Source organism: Nyctereutes procyonoides, unplaced genomic scaffold, assembly GCF_905146905.1.
Source record: "Nyctereutes procyonoides isolate TBG_1078 unplaced genomic scaffold, NYPRO_anot_genome, whole genome shotgun sequence".
In the NCBI taxonomy this organism is placed as follows: Eukaryota; Metazoa; Chordata; class Mammalia; order Carnivora; family Canidae; genus Nyctereutes; species Nyctereutes procyonoides.
This window is the reverse complement of record NW_026575052.1, coordinates 34,153,147-34,173,652: the sequence shown is the minus strand read 5'-3', so window position 1 is coordinate 34,173,652 and position 20,506 is coordinate 34,153,147. Positions and strand designations below refer to the sequence as shown.

Below are 20,506 nucleotides of genomic sequence, written 5' to 3'. Positions count from 1 at the left end.
TTCATTCCTTATTTTTCAAATAACTTTTGTGTTTAGGAAAGTTTGTATTTTTGTTTTAAGTTTTGCCTTTATATTTATGCCTTTTATGATATCCCCCCTTCACTGTTTCTTACTCAACTGCTTACTATAGGGCTTTTAGTCTTTAATAGCATCCTTTAACAAATCTTACCTATTGCTTAGACCACTTTCCTTTTTCCCTTTCTCATATCTTCCCATTTTTATTTGCATGTTGATTGGATGGGGATTTCTTAAGTATGCTCAGGACATGCTTGTGGGTGTAATATCCTCTGAGCCTTGAAATGTTCAAAAGTGTTTTTATACTTGAAGGACAGTTTGGCTGGATATAAAATTCTTTATTATATTTTCCTTCTATATGTCTTCTGAAAATGCTACTCCTTTGTTACTTATAACAAATATATATATAACTTATAACAGTTATATATGCTGTTTTTGAGAGGACTAATGCCAGTCTAATTCTCTTGCCTTGTAAGTTATTTGATAATTTTCCTGGAGGCCCTGGGGATTTTTTTTTCCCTGTATGTTTTAGAATTGGTTGTTTGATGTCATTTCTCTGATAGCAAGTGAACCCTTTCAATAGGTAAGTTTAGATTTCTTATTTCTAAAAAGTTTTCATGGATTGTATTTTAATAGTAGTTATATTCTATTATTTTGTCATTTCACATTTCTGATATGATTTGTGTCCTGTTTTTCTTTACTGAATTCAACCATATATATTCTTCTCTTAAAAAAGTTTTAGCTCCATGCTAAAAGAACACAACAAAAAGTTTTAGTCTTAGATTTAAAATTTCTCATTCTAGGTGTTTTTTCATATTTCAGATATTCTCTTGAAGATAGTTAATTCAGTTTGACTATTTTACGGTTGTCTTCTGTTAGTACACAATAGTTTACTATTGGTTTTGGGTGGCAGTTTTTAATCAGTGAATTATTTCAATTCTCATCTATTTTCTTTTCACAGTATTTTTTAAAGATTTTATTTGTTAGAGAGTGAGTGTGAGTGTACATGAGTTGTGGGGAGAGGCAGAAGGAGACTCCTTGCTGAGCAGAGAGCACAGTGTTTGGGATCCAGGGCTCGATCCCGGGATTCTGGGATCATGACCTGAGCTGAAGGTAGGCCACTTAACCAACTGAGCCAGCCGCCCCCGCCCCTCTTTTTACAGTATTTTTCTATAGATGAAGACTGTTCGTGGCTTTGCATTCTATGAAATGTAGTTTAGGTGCTTTGATATTCCAAATTCAAAAACACCCTCTTAAAGCATTGTGAACAAAGTTTGGTTTCTTTACTGGGTGGCCTTTGGGGAAGCTGATGGAGGAAGAAGGGGGTGTGTGTTCCTCAGATTTTCTCTTTTTATATGAATTGTAGTGTCCTAAATTTTTCCTCTTCACTCATTTCTAAAAGCTGTCTCTCCTTTTTAACTCTTTTTCCCCTGAAGTGTTTTCTTTCCAGTAATGCACTTTCTCAGTATTTTCACACTTAGAATAGGCTTTGTCTTTCTGGAAGTGGTTTAGATCAGTGTTAGGCCCATCTCTACACTGTTCCTAAACTTCTCATTCTTTGCCAAGACACATGACAATAGCATGAGAAATAGCTTGGCAAAAATTTGATATTTGTCTACTTACAGGTAATTTGAAGTTTGGACATTTGCTAGTTTCTAATTATACTAACACAAGGTTTGGGAGATGACTTGGGAGATTCACAATTACACTGCTGTTATTACTTCAGCTCTCAAAACTTTAATTTTTTACAACTCTTGGAATTTTGGAATCAAAGAAGACTGTGAATCTGTACTTTTTAAATTCTCTTACTGTCAGCTTAGTGTCATTTTTGAGAATAAAAATAATCTACCATGTTTAACTGGAAACCAATAGCGTTTGTTTGTTTTTTAACTGATAAAAAATTCACTATATTAGAGATTAAGGAGGATGCCATTTATGACAATCACAGAAAAGTTCAAAAAGAAACAAAAAGGGAATACAATAGAAAGCAACTGGTTGTTATTTTAGAGAAGGTGGTCCTCTCTTTGTTGGTGACTTTAATGCTGATTTCTAGTTCTATAAATAACATCTAATACTGTTTTTGAATAGTTATTTAACTTTTAGTGTTAGATAGTAGCACATGTGTACTCATCTACCTATATTTGTTTCTGGAATATCCATTTATATATATGTTTTAAAACTGTATATTCATATTGATACCTCAGGTTCCAGCTCAACACTAAAGGTTTCATTGCAGCCTTCTCTGCTCCCTCACTTGCACCATTTTTTTCTCTAAGGATAAGAAACTTCTCTCTTGTTATCCATATTTTTTTGTTTAGTCCTAGTATACACATAACAGTTGCAGAATTGCTAATCCATACCCCTGTGAACAGGCACACGTAATAGAGTACCAAGTTCACATACTATTCTTTTTGTCTCTAGCTTTTGTTTGCCATACTTACTTAGGTTAGTTCTTTTTTTCCCATCCCTCCCTTCCACTGTGGTTGTGTTCATTTGGTACTGTTTGTATTCCATTACCTATTCCCCCTACTTCCTGGCTGATTTTATTTATTTAATTTTGAGTGGATGTATGAACCATCAACGTGGTTCTAGGCTTCAGAGTTGTATAGAAAGATTGACACCAAGAAGTGTTGCTACTCGTCAACCCTACTTCCTTGTTCCTGCTCTACAGGTGTTGCCACACCCTGTAGCTACCCAGTCTCATACAGATTTTTTTTTAAACTTTTTTCAAGGCTGATCTTCAGACAAGTTCTCAGCGTTTAAATCTTTCAGCCTCCAGTGCCGCAGTGGCTGAACTTAAACCTGATTGTTGTATTGATGATGTCATACACCATGAAGTAAAGGAAATTGGAACACACATGTAAGGATTAAATGATACTAGTTCTTTTACTTACGTATGCCTTTATTTGAACTTTTTGTGTTCTGTCCATTTAACATCAAGCCTAAAAACCTACCTAAGAAGGAATTTAATGTCCCAGGTTTACATGCTTACAAGTTGTTTACAAGTAAACTTTAAACAAAATGTTTGTTTTGTAAGGAAAAAATATTAATTTATTATTTTCATTTATTTCTGTTTTCATGTTAGCATCTATAGATGGTCTTATCCAAAAAATAAAAAAAAACATGCAAGTGTTCAGAACCCAGCTTCCACTCTGATTGAAAGTTAGGTTCATTATTTTTGAAATACTGGCAACTGACATTAATAGCATTTATTTTTTAAATTACAGCTTTTCAGTTCTGTATTTAACTGTGTATATACACTCTACCCTGAGAATTCAGAAATATAGAACCAAAGTAAGACAAGCTGTGAGAAAAACAAACAAACAAACAAAACCCTCAAATTCTATATTCCTGGCCTATGTATGTATTTGAATGTGAATGCTCTATTTTTCTTTGAGAGGCAAATATGAAAATTTTAGCCATCGAAAGTAATTTTAGACTTCATCTGCCTTACCATCCACACACACAGTCAATTTACAAAGTCCTTTTAGTTCTTGCTAACTATATTTCATTATCCCCCCTTCTTCATCTCCACTTATGTCACCATTTTTGCCTCTCTTCCTTGACTTAAGTATATAATATTAGCTATTAATCAGTTCATTTTGGTGACATCTCTTCTGTAAGCATTTCTTAGCATATATTCTGTTGTTGGCATAAGCTTCGGAGGCAAAATTTAAAGAGTTCAAATTTCAGCTTCATCATTTATTACTACACGGTCTTGGATAAGTCACTCAACTCCTCAGTGACCTACCACTTCCCTTAGAAAATTCTGACTGTATTGGCTTTAGGAAGCTCTCTAGAACTAATCCTAACCAGTCACTCTAGTTCTTAACTTTTTCTCACTTCTCCCTTCTTATACTAAGGCATATTGGAAGTCTCTTTCTTTTGCACTCCTCTATGCCTTGAAATATATTCTTCCCTTCTTAAGGAATGAATGCCTGTGTTCTTTTGTTTAGCTTACTTCCACTTCTCCAAGTCTCAGTTTCACCATGACTACTCAAAGAGGCTTTCCTGACCTCCTAAACTAAATTAAATACCCCTTTTAATGTATTCTATAGCATCGACAACTTGTCATTTTTTTGGTCTTCTGCTTAAAATTAATTACATAGTGCCTGTCCTTTCCATTACGTATGAGTTCCAGGGCAGCCGGGTAGCGCAGCAGTTTAGCGCCACCATTGGCCCAGGCCCTGATCCTGGAGACCAGGCATCGAGTCCTGCGTTGGGCTCCCTGCATGGAGCCTGCTTATCTCTCTGCCTGTCTCTGCCTCTCTCTTAAAAGGAAAAATAGTGTATGAGTTCCATGAAGTCAGCTCTGTCCCCCTTACCCCACAGCAGTCTAACAGAGAATTGTTATTTCTTTTTTCTTATTTTTTTATAAAAAAATTTTTTAAATTTTATATTTTTTACGAATTTTTATAATTGGGGCACCTGGGTGGCTCAGTGGCTGAGCATCTGCCTTTGATCAGGTCATGATCCTGGGGTCCTGGGATCGAGTCCTACATCAGGCTCCCTGTGGATTTTTTAAAATATAAATAATTTAAAAATAAATGGAGGATTTTACACATTTAATAAACTTCAATAAACAATAAATTTTTAGTAAAATTTAACAAATGTAAAAATTAAAATAAAAATATATTTTTTAAAGATTTTATTTATTTATTCATGAGAGACACAGAGAGAGGCAGAGACACAGGCAGAAGGAGAAGCAGGCTTCATGCAGGAAGCCCAATGTGGGACTCAATCCATGGACTCCGGGATCATGCCCTAGCCAAAGGCAGACAGAGGCTTAACTAACTACTGAGCCACCCAGGCATCCCTGAAAACATTATTTTTGAGAATTTTTTTTTTAAGATTTTATTTATTTATTCATGAGAGACACAGAGAGAGAGAGAGGCAGAGACACAGGCAGAGGGAGAAGCAGGCTCCATGCAGGGAGCCCAATGCGGGACTCTATCCGTAGGATCACAACCTGGGCTGAAGGCAGTGCTAAACCACTGAGCCACTGGGGCTGCCCCAAGATATTTTTATCTTACATCCTTGAGCCATGTATTTTAATTTGATTATGCTACTGTTGGATTTTAGATTATTTCTAGTCTCCCACTATTCTAAGTAGCAGAGTGATGAACACCTTAGTATTTCCTGTGGTAGATTGCTTGAAGCATTACTATAGGAACATATAAACATTTTTAAGACTCTTACTTAAGGCTTATTTTCTAAATCTCCTGTAACGACTAACAGTGTACAGAGAGTCCCTTTCTCTAAACCCTCATCAATCCTGGTAACACCTGTAAAGAATTTTTTTTCAAATCTTAAGAGGTAGAAAAATTGTATCTCATTATTGTATTTCTTTGACTAATTGTGAGGCTGAATATTTTCACATTTTTGTTAGCCATTTATAGTATTGCAATATATCTATGTATCCTTTCCTCCTATCTTGAGAAAGCTACTAATGTTTTGCTTATGAGATTTCTCTTCATATTGTTAGAAGTATTTTGTCCCATTTTGTATTTTGCTTTTTGTTTTAACGTGTTTTTCATTTATTCCAATTTATAAATTTCTAAGACTTTTCCTTTCTATTGCCTATTTATATTAAAAAGTCTTTTTTCATCTAATAATTTTTGTTAATTCGTGTATTTTTCTTCTAGTTTATATGAACTTACTTTGTACATTCAGCTATTTGGTTATTCTGGGATTTGTTTTGGAATATATGTCACCATGATATATGGCTAATCAGAGCTTTCTTGTTCATGGAATTCTTCTCCACTGAACCTCTTTTTTTCCTACTGTGGACTCATTTGGCTATACTTTCACATCTTTGGTAGTCATATTTTCCAAATTTGTGAGTAGAATTGAAGTGTATTAGATTTATTCTTTAAAAATAAAATTGAAGATGATTCAGAGATATCTTTCTATTTCAGCTTGGTGTGTGCAGTGAGCTATACAACTCAGGGTGGAGAAAAAATGTATTTTAGAAAATTCTTCAAATTTCAGGTATTGAATATGACAATGTAAATGATTTTTAGATGACTTTTTTCCCCCTCTATGAAGTTATTCCTATTTGTCTGCAGTGAAAACAGGCTCCAAATAAAGCAAATAGCTTCATATGTCTGGATTTGTCATATTATATTACGAGAAATCTAAAGTCAGACTAAATAAAGCATTATCATTGTCAGTGTAATATTTAACTTGAAGATTATTATTTTTTGTTAGTAATGTCTATACCCAGTGAGGGCCTCAAACTCATGACCTCAAGATCAAAAGTTGTACACTCTTCTGAGTCAGCCAGACACCCCTCACTTAAAGATTCTTATCCATAAAAAATTGTGCTGTTTTTATGCCATGTCAAAGCACAGAAGAATATAAAAGAGAGTTAAAATGAGTGTGAAGTCCAGATAAATTAAAATAAATCGTATCAAATTTCTAAAGAAATATTTAAATGAGAGATTATTGCCTTGGGACTAGTGGACCAAGCTTCCTTCCGGGATTCCATGAGGAACCAAAATTGTAGGTAGAGTTTTGTGTTTATACGCAATTTTAACTCCATGATTAAAAACAGTTAAAAAACACTGGTTTAACCCAGTAAGTGGGTGCAAGAAGGGATGAGATGACTGTATATAACTCTCTACATTATATCGAGATAGTATGCTATATATATCTTTTTCATACCTCTCTGTTTTTAAGTGGAAGAAAAAGTACTATCAGTAAGAATAATAAACCAATGTAAATAAATGTACCCAGAATTATTATGGGTCACTTGGCTGGCTCATTAGGTGGAGCATGTGAGTCTTGATCTTGGAGTCTTGAGTTCAAGCCCCATGGTGGCCATAGAGATTACTTGGAAAAATAAAATTTTCTAAGAAAGGGAAAACTTCTGCTGTTGCTTTGCTCTATCACTTATTTAAGATTTTGCGTGCCTTTTAAAAGAAAATAAAAATTTTATCTGCTTATTTTAATGAACATTTTTGTGAAACATATGGAGAAAAATACATAAAATACATGTATTCAATTTAGCAAAATATTATGAAGTAAATACACATGTAACTCATGTAACTGTCGTCCAATCAAGAAATGATGGTTGTCTTTTAAAAATGTATTTGGAATTGTTTGGGGTTTTTTTTGTTTTTTGTTTTCCAAAAACTATTGCATACCTATTAAAAAAGTTTTTTACAATTACAGTTGGAAAATGCCTTTGACAGATTTAAGCCCTATGATTTAAAACAAATAAAAATAAATGATCAAATGAGAATCTCTTCTGATTGTTATGCTTTATTCAACTAGGTTCTCAAACCATTGGATGTGAAAACCAAATTTTATAATGCAGAGGTAAGTGTTGGGCACTTAATGGGAATTGAGATTAAACAGTAAGATCTTACTTGACTAATATTCTAATGTACTGCATTTCATTTCATGTTAAAGTAAATTGCTCATAGGATTATGAATTACTTGTAAAAAATGAACCTAATGTCCAATCAAAAGAGAATCATTTCATTATAGATCTTTTAATCTGCTGTTTTTAAATTACATAGAATCAATATATCTTAAATTTTATTCTTGTTAATTTCATGAGGCTTTCACCTCCTTTCATTAAATGATTGCCCAAAACATCCTTTAATGTTTATTGTTACTGTCTAAAAACATTAGCAATCTATTAAATATCTACAGTGTGATTCTGACACCATAAAAATTGAAGTAGTCATTCTAACCCTGCAAAAATGATTTAATATTCTTGGAAAATATTGACAGATACAGCTCAGCAAATTAAATTCTTTGTGCTGGGAAATCAGTGTGTCAGCTGCAGTTTGGTAATTAAGTTTGGTGAATGGCTTAAAATACTTTTGGGGAGAAACAAGTTTGGCAAAATTACAGAAATATGGTAACTTTCAGAATAGAAGATAATCTGTCTTCTATCTGAACAAAAGAGATAAAATAGACTTTGCCGTAGGATAAAGGCTTTATTGTTTGAATTTCTTTTTAAAAATTCTATATTAAAAAAATAAAAATAAATTAAAATTCTACTTTATTTTGGCTTCCTGAGTTCCAGAAAAAATAGATTTCCAAATGGGCCCCTTAACCCTTCAAAAAATTTGTCTTTCATACAGTTAAATTGTTAAATTTAAAATTTAACATTTTATTAAAATGTTAGTTCCAAAGTATTAAATTGCAGTATTTTGAAATGAAAATTATGTCTTTATTACCCTTAACCAAATGATCAGAAATTTGTAGTCACATGTCAAATTTGGTATGTATTTTTACCATCAGCATCTGAGTTTTTATTCAATATGAAGTTTGTACTACAGCAGGGCTTACCAAGAGATGTCTAGGATAAGGAATCTGACCTGTGGTAGAGCCCAATTAGATGAAAAGAAACAAGTACATAAAATAATAAAACTACCTAGTAAAGTATATATATATATATATAGTGAATCTAAAGTGAATGATATAAAAAGATGTGCTATAGGAAGTCTGGAGTTGAGATATTACAGTAGTCTTCAGAGAAGATGAGAAGGGGAACTGGAGCAGAGTCTGGAAATAATAGATGTCAGAAACATAAAAGTGTCAAAGCAGTGAAGGCATTCCAAGCAGAATTATAAGTGCACAGGAATATTGAGTCTATAAGTGAAGAATATACATATTTCATGGGGGGATAGTCTCATCAAGGAGATTCCTTAGATGTTTAAAGAGTTAACATTTCTTTCCAGGGGATAGGAGAGTTGCCACACTACATATGTGTTCTGCTTTTTTTGTTTTACTAGAATACTTTTAATTATAATTATTTAGCTTATTGAATTTTAAGTGGTCTTTTTTTTTTTAAAGATTTATTTATTTATGATAGACATAGAGACAGAGGCAGAGACACAGGAGGAGGGAGAGGCAGGCTCCATGCAGAGAGCCCGACATGGGACTCAATCCTGGGTCTCCAGGATCACACCCCAGGCTGAAGGCGGCACTAAACCACTGAGCCACCCGCTGTGCCCTAAGTGGTCTTAATGTATCATTTTGCTAGGAAAGATTTCATCCATAGCATGAGGGAAGACAGATAACTAGTGTTAGAATACATATATTTGAAAATTAGAAACAAATAGGGCTGTATGTGGGTCTCTTTTCTTATAATTGGCTCTTAAGAAGACACATATTAAACTATTTTAGGTCTTTCTCTGCTGCAACTGTAGTGGTCTGTTAAGATACTTGTCAAATAGTTCTATAATACTAATATTTAGAATGATTCCTACAGTTTTTTAAAATTACTAGTTATTCCATAAATAGTATTGTAAAAGTGATATACTCCCCAAAAAGGAAGGGGAAAATCCCCACAATTCCACCACACCAAATAGTAATGGGCTTTTTATTAATTCATATTCTCTTTCAGTTTTTACTCACTTATGTTCAGTATTGTTTTTATAATCATAGTAACACAGTTTGCTGCCTTTTTCAGTTAGCATTATATGTAAACATAATCTGAAATCGTTGCCAACAAATGTCAGCTAAAAAAATTTTAGTGAAATTCTGAACCTTTGAAAATAGAGATTTCTTTAACAACCAAGAGTGAACAAATAGTTTTAGGTCTCTAAGATATTGATTACCTTATTAGGCAAATACTATTCGGCCTAGCACAAAGCAGATTCTCTTGACCCCAACTAGAAAATTAAGGTAACTTGTAGGAGTTTGTAAACAAACTGATATCAGTAGGTGATGTTTATTATTCTATGCCATAGTTCTTACTCATTGACTTTTATCAGCCCCACATTTGTCTCAAATGAGAAATTTTTCTCTTTATGAGAAACTTTGTTGAAGTCTTCTAAAATAGGAAGATTGGTGACATTAGCAACTAGGATTCAAACATTGGGTCATCTGATAGGGATAGAGCTCCATGCCAGGTACTAAAGAGGGGCACCTGGGTGGCTCAGTGGTTGAGCATCTGCCTTTGGCTCAGGTTGTGATCTCGGGGTCCCGAGATTGAGTCCCACATTGGGCTCCCTCCAAGGAGCCTGCTTCTCCCTCTGCCTCTCTCTGTGTGTCTCCCATGAATAAATAAACAAGATCTTTTAAAAAAAAAGAGAGAGATAAATAAAGAAAACTGGACATCCTCCCAATCGTCAGGGTACTTAAATCTAGTGGAGGAGACAAACATTACAAAATTGCAGTATAAGCACCACCCCCTAGATCATAAAGTGTATTTAGACTCTGGGAAGAAAGAGGTGTGAAAAAGTATTTTTAGCAGTGGGTTGGACAAAAGAAGCAACATTTTAGATGAGCCTTGATAAATAAGTAGCCTTAGAAATATATATGAAAAAAAGATGAACTATAAAATATATTAAAAGAATAAACTCTCAGTTGTCTGATGTGGTCTAGCCCAGCATTTCCTCAAGTGTAATGCATGGAACTCTAAACACAGAAGATGCTCCTTGAAAAAATGCTTCCATTATTAGATAAATTAAGGAGAAGCTGTACAGTGTGTATTTACTCTGATTGTGGAGGGTAGTGTATAACCATCCTAAGTATCCATGAAGAATTACAGTGTAGGTAAAGAATTATAGAACTTGAAAGGCGCATGGGGTATACCTTTCTTGCCCAAATGTGTCCTTGAATATTTGCTCCTGTTTAAATATTCACCTGTAGTGTTCTTCTCTATTCATTTAACCATAGCAGTTTCACCTTTTTAGAAGAATGATTTGTCATATTCCTTTGTACTTTCTGTTTACTTCCTTGTTTTACTAATGCTGTCTTGTTTAATAAATTAAAAAAAATGCAGAAATGCATTTTATTTTAAAGTTAGTTATTCTTTTTCTTTAACATTTAATTCTGATTTTTCTAATTTTTCTTTTTTATTTTTCCATTAGAGTGACCTCAGTTCTGTGGTAATTTGATTTTTTATTATAAATTTATATGCTTTTCTTACTTACCACTTTTTGACTCTGCCTAATTAATCTCTCTTTAGAAAACATAGTGGAAAAACAAAGTTAGTTGTGAATACCACTTGTGTGACTTTAAAAGATGTTTCTAATTTGTACTTTTTATATTATATTGATTGTTTTATTCTCTGGGAAAAAAATTAGATTGAAGATTAAATCGTCATATTGAAACAATTATGCACTCATTTTTAGTGTTTTTCCTTTGGGTGTTTTTTAAAAGAGGCATGTTAACCTTATTTAAAATAGCCTTGGGATTTTCAATATCTTAACATAAGATTCTTTACCATCCTTTAATTCTTTGAGGCAAACTCTCTAGTTGAAATTTATCTTAAAATGCACAGTGGTTTTAGTTTTATGTTTGGGTAAAGTAAACATTAGTAAACAGAAGAACCTCAAATGTTCCCAAGTTGGCTAAAGTCATATTTTCAAGTTTCTATTTAATATAAGCAGCATTTGCTTATAATAACATGACTTGCATAATAACAACATCTTAATGTTGTAGCACAGAATTCTTAATTTTTCAAGTGTCAAATTACTTTGTACTAACTGTTCAAACTAACTTAATTTTCCATTATGCTGCTTGTTTTTCTTTCATTTTATCTAAGCTTTTCCTAAACGTAAGCAGAAAATTGCATTTTTAAATTTGAAATGTGGGCCTGTGGTTATTTTTTTTTTAAAGCAATGGATTGATGGGATATATTTACCTTTCTTTTTTTTTAAGAAAATGTAACAGAACAATGCCTTTAAGTGGCAATTATTTTAAACTGATAAATCACTGTATTTCTATTTTCATTTGAGCACGTGCCAAGACCTAAACAATCTGTTTTAGATAATAATATATTACACTAAACTTCATTATTATAATTTTGCAAATGATTTCCATTTTCCTAGATTTGATATTAACTGCCAAATTTTGGGGATCATAGTTTATATTTTTTATTTCTGTATATGACTCTGAAACTTTTTATTTACTGAATTGAATATCCTTAATGTGTTATTTTTTAGATAAGTCTATTTCAAAAATGAACCAAGGTCTCCTATTCTTCAGTTATAGAAACACACAAAAAGAGACAAATCACATAAAAAGAAGGATGTTTAGTATAAATAATCTAAATTTTAATCCCTAAATTTAGAAAATAAAAATTTTATAAAACTACATATTTAAATTACCCCTTCATTACAATATTGCCAAACAGCATTAGTTTTCAAATCTTTCTCTAAGGCTACAGAATACCTTATGTTTGATTTGGAAGCTCCATGATTATCAAGTATAATTTACATACTTTTTTTAACCCTAAATATATATTTAAGATGAACCAAGAAATTGCAAATGTCCACTAACAAATTGCTTTAAATAAAAAGTTAAATCCTATAAGATTATAAAATATATTGATTATCACTGTACTGGTGGCTTCTATACTTTCTAAATTGAAATAATATGACCATTGGAAACCATATTATGATGGAATATTATAATGAAGATCTAATTATATTAACATACCACTGAAATGATAGGTACATAGGTATATTTATACTACTAAATGACATGTTAACATTTAGAAACCTACTCAAAGATTTAGGATATCTGTGAATGAAATTCCAGTTAAATAACTAGTTTTGGATGTTGATACAAAAAATATTATAGTTATCCCCCATCCATTGTTTGACAAATTATCAGTTAACTAACACTTGACTTTGCCCCTGTTAATTACGTTAGGATGAAGATTTCTTTTCTTGCATTAATTATGATAACTTTGATTTGCAGGCATGAACTAATCACATTTGTGGTTAATATTTTTTCTTCGTATAGATGAGATATTTTTGTTGAGGTAAATATTTTAAATACCATTACACTTTGGTGGATATTTTTTTCATATCCTCAGACTGATGAAGTATTTCTCGAAGCCCAGATTCAGAATATTACAACCTCGCCCATGTTTATGGAGAAAGTTTCATTGGAACCATCTATAATGTACAATGTAGCAGAATTAAACTCAGTCAGCCAAGCTGGAGAATGGTAAATATGAATTATGAAGTGTTTGTTTTCAAGTATGTGAACTCTTCTAACATTTGTTACTCTTGGATGGTTTGTAATTTGTATTTTAATTAAGAGACTTTATTTTTCCCAGGGAAGTTTTATGTGCATAGAAAAATTGATCAGAAAGCACAGAGTTCCTCACGTCTCCCCCCTACTCATAGTTCCCCCATTACTTACATCTTGTTTTAATGTGGCACATTTGTTAGAGTTGATTAACCAGTATTGATACTTTTATTCATTACAGTTCATAGTTTACATTCGGGGTTTACTCTTTCTGTCCTACCTTTTGTGGATTTTGACAAATGCAGTGACATGTAACCACCTTTTTACTGTCTTATACCAAATAGTCCCAGTGCCCCAAAATCTCCTGTGCTTCACCCATTCTTCCCTCCACATAAAAATATAATAAAGATCCTAACCATTTGCATTTTATATTTTACTTTTTGAAGCACTTAGTCTTTTAATTTCTAGAATAATTCAGAGACATAAATCTGAAACTGTTCAACCTTTCCTGCAAATGGTAAAACTGAGGCATAGGAAGGAATGATGGAGAGGTTAGAAAGGATAAAGATGAAGGGTGAGGTTTAAGAATAATCTGTCAACATTAAAAGGAGTGAGCATAGGAATAGATCTAGTGTTGGTTTTTTGTTTTGTTTTGTTTTGCAGAAATGAAATACGTATGTCTTTTTGTAGGTTATTTTAAAAAGGAAGAATAAATATAAAGTTGATGTTAATAAGGATAAGAAGGCAATATCTGGAAAATACCTGATTTTATTCATCAAGAACGAAACATTTACCTTTTATTATGATGGTTCAATTCAGTAAAGTTTGTAGCCTTCTATATCCCCACTAAGGAAAACAGTAACTTTCAATTCTTTCTCTGATCTTTTAGTTTATTTTTAAAATGATCACGTCATTTATAATGGTATGTTTTTTCTTCTAGATGACTTTCTTTAGTAATTACAGAGAACCGGGACAGGATACTTTGGGTTTGATTGCTATTGCATTTTTTCAGTTAACTGATACATATCCAGTATTTTAGGTAATATATTGCATTCTATTATAAAGAACCCAAAGATTTTCCATATCATCTAAAAAATTCAAAGAAAATAAATCCTCTCAGTTCTGTCCTTTTTCATTTGTGTTGAAACCACTGAACTGTTCTATTTAAGATATTTGGATGGTAAGTCTCAGTTCCTGTCCAAAGGAACAGTCACAGCCATGGTTTTTCTTTTAAAAGACTCTAGAGAATTTTCTCTGTCTCTTCTCTCCACCCCTCTTAGTGTAACTACATTTGGGTCAAGAGCATATTTGCAACCAATGGATACACGCCAGTATTTGTACTGCCTAAAACCCAAGAAAGAGTTTGCAGAAAAAGCAGGCATCATTAAAGGAGTAACAGTAATTGGAAAATTGGATATAGTGTGGAAAACAAATCTAGGTGAAAGGGGAAGATTACAGACCAGCCAACTTCAGCGAATGGTGAGTCTAGAGAAAACATTTGAGGGGGTTTTGGTGTGCGAGGGGCAGATGCTTAGGACAGCTTAAATTTTCCTAGGTGCATCACTAAAAATCAGCAGTATAAGAAGCGCTAATATTACCAGTGAGTAAGAGATAAAAGACTAATAATTTTACTGATCTCTTGGTAGAAACTCATTATGATAAATGAAAAATGTTCAAATGTTTGATCCATAATACATGGTTTGTTACTCTTACCAAATAGAAATTAAACTCTAGTGCTAACCAACTTTTCCCTTCTATGATATTTCATACTCTATGTTCATCTGACTTCTATTACATTAAAGGATTTTTTTGCAATGCCCTGAAACTCTTAGACTTAAATTCACCAACTTAGCTCATACTTTTTCTTTTTTTTTTTTTTAAGATTTTATTTATTTATTCATGAGACACACACGGAGAGAGAGAGAGGCAGTGACATAGGCAGAGGGAGAAGCAGGCGTGATGTAGGACCCTGGGACCTCGGGATCACGACCTTAGCCAAAGGCAGACACTAACCACAGAGCCACCCAGGTGCCCCTAGTTCATACTTTTTTAAAGATTTTGAAAACCTGAGTTGTCTAATCAGAAAGTGAGACCCATTAAAGTTACCTTGTAAGCATTACTTGAATAATTTACCTAATTTCTGCTCTTAAAGTAGGGATGGCTTCTAGTACTCTTTCTCTTACTGGTGGGAGTATGCCCTTTGTGCTGAATATTAACTATTGTGATATATATATATATTTTTTTTAAATTTCGCTATGGGAAAAAATTATCACTGGCCTATTTTATTTATTTTTAAGATTTTTATTTATTTGAGAAAGGGAAAGAGCATAGAGGGAAAATTAGAGGGAGAAGCAGCGTCCCCACTGAGCAGAGAGCCTGAGGCGGGGCTCAATCCCAGGACCCTAAGATCATGACCTGAGCCAAAGGCAGACACTTAATCGATTGAAACACCCAGGCGCCCCACTGAGCCTATTTTAAAATATAGTTGTTAGCTCTCATCTTGCCATAGAGGTTCCAAGCTTTGATGTTTCTCTGGTCTCTCCTTGCCTGAGTGTCTCATTAATGGACATGTTTGTTTGTTTTCTTGGATCTTTTCACAGCAATCTTACTCTTCCTGCTTTGGCAATAACCTTAGAGTTATGTATGTATAAGCTATAGGATTTTTGGAAAACACCCCTTTAAGATCAGACGTACCGAAATGTCTTTACTATTTACCTCTGAGATTCATTTGATCTCTACTGAACATGGAATAATCATAGCAAACACAGGGTCCACAGTACTGGTCCACAGACGATATTAGCAAAAGAAGTTAGAACAGAGAACAGGAAGAATGACTGAGAAGTATTTTCTCCAAACATGAGCTTGGAGATGCAACAACTGTTGAGTACATGGGCTAGTGTGGTACCTTTATTAAAGTGGAAAGGTTTTGTAATAGATGTATGTTAACTGTGTTGCTTTTTCTCTTAGGCTCCAGGTTATGGAGATGTTAGGTTGTCTTTGGAGGCAATCCCAGATACCGTAAACCTAGAAGAACCTTTTCATATTACCTGTAAAATAACAAACTGCAGGTAATGGCAGTGTTTGTGGATGGGTATCCTTTGCTCCTCGCCTACGTCAAAGAAATTAAAGTCTTTGAGTATGCCGTCTTAAATTTCCTCTTGACGTAAGGCTTTTCTGATGTTGGTGTTGCATACTGTAAAGTTCTTTTGGTAGCTGTATACATTACTTATTTTTGAGGTCCTACTTTATTAGGCATTGTCTATATTTTGCTTAATTCATGAATTGCACCCTATGAGGTAGGTACTATTCACATTTTATGCAAGGGAAAGCCAACTCAGACGTTAAGTGACTTAGTCAAGCAGAGAGAGCTAGAAAAGATAGGGCCAGAATTTGAAACCAGGTGTATTTGACTTCAGAGCCCATGCTCTTCTTCATTGTTCACACTTCCTCACACTTCAGATTACTAATGCATGAACTAGTACATTCTTACGAAGTAATATATTATAGATTGAAGGTAATAAGAGATTTTTCTGAACTATACTTAAACCTGGATTACAGCTTTATTATTAAGAAAGTAAAAATTGGTTATGAATTTAAGACAAGGAATCAATCATAGATTGGAAAATAGGGCCTTGATATAATCTAGCGATTGGGATGCAAAGAGCATAGGGCTTTGACGCCAGAAAAACAGGATTAAATTCCAGTCCTGTTGCTTCTGGTACAACTTGTATTACTACTTGGAATGTATTATTAGTTGGGGCATTTTGATAATATTGCAGTAATAATTCCCATCCAACATGGTCTGAATGTATACTCTTTTAAAATTCCGTATCTACTCCAACTTTATGATATAGGAAATACTCATCCTTGAAAATTAAAAAAATACCTTCCTCCCTCTGAAGCTAGTGACCTATAATGCACAGTTAATCATTCCTTTTTTGTTATAGCGAATTTTTATATAGTTTTTCTTGGTGACATTCATATATATATGAATATATATATATATTGCTATAATTTTTAGTCTCTCCCTTACTACATTCTGCACTATTCAACAAAAGGGACCATATCTTACCTCGTGTTGTAGATGAATTTGCCCCATCGTGGAAGTTCATTAAATAGCAACATGCGTAGGGTAAAGACCCTTTGTGTATAGGTGTGCTTTGGATTTTTTATTTAAATGTTTTGAGGTGTAGCAAATCAATTAATGACCAAATGACAAACTGCTGTAAAAAATGAAGAAATACATTTTCTTATGGTGTCTGCTTTAACTTCAGAAGATTGAAGTGAATTTTCTAAAAAGCACCTATTTCTTAGACCTTCAGTTTTCTCATGTATAAAAATGGGATCCCTGTCACCACCACCACTATCACACACACACACACACACACACACACACACACACATGCACAAAATACAGTTACTGGATTTTTGTGAAACGTCATGAGAAAATTCATGTAGTACATTTAACCTGGTCTGTGGCACACAGTGGACATTTCAAATGTTTGTTGCAGAAATAGAGACATATAAAAGCTAAAGATCATTAAATCAGTATGTCTTAAGAATCGAATTGAAATTTAAATAAGTATTTAAAATAAGGAGCCAAGGAAGAGGAGGAAAAAACTGAAACAGTTGAAAGTAGCCAAAAATGGTGGTAGAGCAGAGGACTGTTTTTTACTTTGAGCCTCCAGCTATTTAAAAAAAAAAAAAAGAACAATGTGTATACTGTCATTGAAAGTTTTTTTTTTTTTAACATGTTGAAGCTAAACTAGTGATATCACTTATAAGCAGAAGCAGTCTTTTCCTGTGTGAACAAACCTGGATAATATTTACTTAGAAATACTGTCATTTTCTGTGTTATCTGCATGGTAAAGGAACCTAGGTTAAATAACAAAAAGACTCAGTTTATCTTTTTCTTTCCGGAAGAGTACCTGCCAGAAATAGAAAGGAAACATAGCAACAAGATTAGACACAGATGTCTGGAAGTCTCCCAGAGAAATGGCAAAGCTGTTAACAGATCAGCACCAGGGAGCCAGGATTCAATAATAGAACCAGAAGGCTTATATCCAGACAGGCAGATCAATCTCAGCACCACTTTAAACCGTAGAAGATGCCATCTCCTTTTATTTTCCTGTTTCTATCTTAAGTGAAATAAAAATGACATTATAGCTTTTTATTTCTGATTCTGCTTTTTATTCTCCTGGTTACCCTGAAAACCAATTCATTGGCACTAGTGGAAGAAATAGCACAGTACTGCTTTGTGAAAGGAACAAGATTTATTCCCGTCTTTTTGATTCCTCCAGCAGTGAAAGGACTATGGATCTGGTTTTGGAAATGTGCAATACCAATTCTATCCACTGGTGTGGCATCTCAGGAAGACAGCTCGGAAAGCTACATCCAAGTTCCTCCCTCTGCCTGGCTCTCACCCTGCTGTCTTCGGTGCAGGGACTGCAGGTGTGCTCTTTTCAGTAATTTCAGTATTTGGGCACAGGTAACCCATGGTCGTTTACTGTTTCCACATTTCCCTTGGTACTTTCCCAGATATTTATGCCTTTCTCTTTCCCTCAATAGAGTGTCTCCGGCTTAAGACTAACAGACACATTCTTAAAGAGAACGTACGAATATGATGACATCGCACAGGTCTGTGTGGTATCTTCGGCCATTAAGGTGGAGAGTTGAAGAAAACTTCCAGTGTTCTACTTTTCATGGAGTTTCACAGGACTTCCTGTGTATTTGTCACCTTTGTGAAATGATCACATCTACAACAAAAATAAGTACCTATTATTTAAATTTCTTTCCTGCAAAAGTTAAAATATTAAATATTTGTTTTGAAAAGAACCATCTACAGATTTTATCTTGTGAATTATATTCTAAACGGACATTTGTATATTTCCTACACTCAGCCTGTTAACATCTTTAGATAACCATTGGATTTGTTTCTCAAAAGCTCTATATTTGAGGCACTGTCCCTAGCAAGTATCTAGAATGGGGGGTTAGCAAACATTTTATGTAAAGGACCAGATACTAAATATTTGTCTTAGCAGGGAACGTGATTTGAAAATACTAAACTCTGGGGCAGCCCGGGTGGCTCAGCAGTTTAGCGCCGCCTTCAGCCCAGGGCGTGATCCTGGAGACCTGGGATGGAGTCCCACTTCGGGCTCCCTGCATGGAGCCTGCTTCTCCCTCTGCCTGTGTCTCTGCCTCTCTCTCTCTCTCTCCTCTCGGTGTATTCTCATGAATAAATAAATAAAATCTTAAAAAAAAAGAAAAGACTAAACTCTGCTATTGTAGTGGGACAGCAACCCGTAGGCAAAAAGAGCACAGCAGTGTTTACAGAAGCAGGCAGCTGGCCAGATTTGGCCTGCAGGCTTTAGTTTGCTGACCTTGATCTGAAAGATAAAATTGTTTCTTAAAACTTTAGATTTTTATAATACTTTATTTGAGAATTTTCCAATTCACCCTTGTTTTCCTAACTCCTCAGCAGAAAAAGTTTAAGACAACTAGAGTAGTGCTTATGTAACCTTAATATTGCCAACACATTATGAGTTCTCCTAGTTGTTTTCAAGGTTATTATATTTATGTGTACCTGTGTTTGTGGTGACATATAAACACACACATCTAAATATCAGTTACTAACAGCAGATCAGAATTGGTTTAATTGCTTGGATTGTTGATTACTCTGTTAACTTTTAACTAAGAATCCTGTTAATTTTTTTTTAAGATTTTATTCATTTATTCATGAGAGACACAGAGGGGAAGAGGGGTGGCAGAGACACAGGCAGAGGGAGAAGCAGGCCCCATGCAAGGAGCCCGACATGGGACTCGATCCTGGGACTCCAGGATCAGGCCCTGGGCCAAAGGCAGGCGCCAAACCACTGAGCCACCCAGGGATACCCTCCTGTTAATTTTCTAAGCTAAAAAGCCCTGTGTTTTTTCACATTGAAAAATAAGCCACTTATTTTCCTAAGGCATATTTAAAGGATTTCCAACTTCTGATATTTGATTTTGAACTCTAAATCATGTATAAATACTACAAAACTGTCTCTATATGTAATCACAGTGATTTACTTATTCCAGGAACAAAATAGTAAGAAAGTTAAAATTGTAAACAAATTTGCAACATGAATATCCTAAACTTCAATATTTTGTAAGGAAACAAAAAGCTTATGCTGTTAAATAAAAACCTATTTTGGTAAGTCGGAATTCAAGGATGTAAATATAATTGCTTAAATGTTAGATGCATTAATTCAAATACAAAAATTGGTTTTTCTTAAATGCATAATTATTTATTGCCATGACAAATTATTTGGTCCAAAGTGAAAGCTATATTCAGAATGAGATTTGCCCCTTAAATTGCACTAATAATGAAATATCTGTGCAAAATAAAGTGCAGTCTAAAGTTGAAGTCTGTCTTTCTTTCAGAGTAAGATTGATTAATAAGACTTTATTGCCACTGCTTTGTGTATTTCCATTGGTTTTCAAGCATCTTCTTGTGACTGAACCTTCTGTTTCATTGTTCCAGATTTTAAAAGTAACATATAAT

General features: G+C 33.8%; 1 protein-coding gene across 4 annotated transcripts in view; it reads left to right on the top strand.

Annotated features, from left to right (window-relative positions):
• The window catches only part of TRAPPC13 (trafficking protein particle complex subunit 13), a 38,197-nt gene extending 17,829 nt beyond the window's left edge, over positions 1-20,368 (top strand). The window contains exons 5-13 of one of the 4 annotated variants that reach the window (XM_055331387.1): positions 2,748-2,875; positions 5,934-6,006; positions 7,294-7,338; positions 10,854-10,871; positions 12,809-12,942; positions 14,247-14,445; positions 15,934-16,034; positions 18,270-18,417; positions 18,535-20,368. In XM_055331387.1, coding sequence (XP_055187362.1) covers positions 2,748-2,875; positions 5,934-6,006; positions 7,294-7,338; positions 10,854-10,871; positions 12,809-12,942; positions 14,247-14,445; positions 15,934-16,034; positions 18,270-18,417; positions 18,535-18,642 — 954 coding nt within the window. In that variant the 3' untranslated portion in view covers positions 18,643-20,368. Of the gene's footprint in view, positions 1-2,747; positions 2,876-5,933; positions 6,007-7,293; positions 7,339-10,853; positions 10,872-12,808; positions 12,943-14,246; positions 14,446-15,933; positions 16,035-18,266; positions 18,418-18,534 lie in introns of all 4 variants that reach the window. The other 3 variants (XM_055331386.1, XM_055331389.1, XM_055331388.1) reach the window with 3 other exon arrangements.
• The last annotated feature ends 138 nt before the right edge of the window (positions 20,369-20,506 follow it).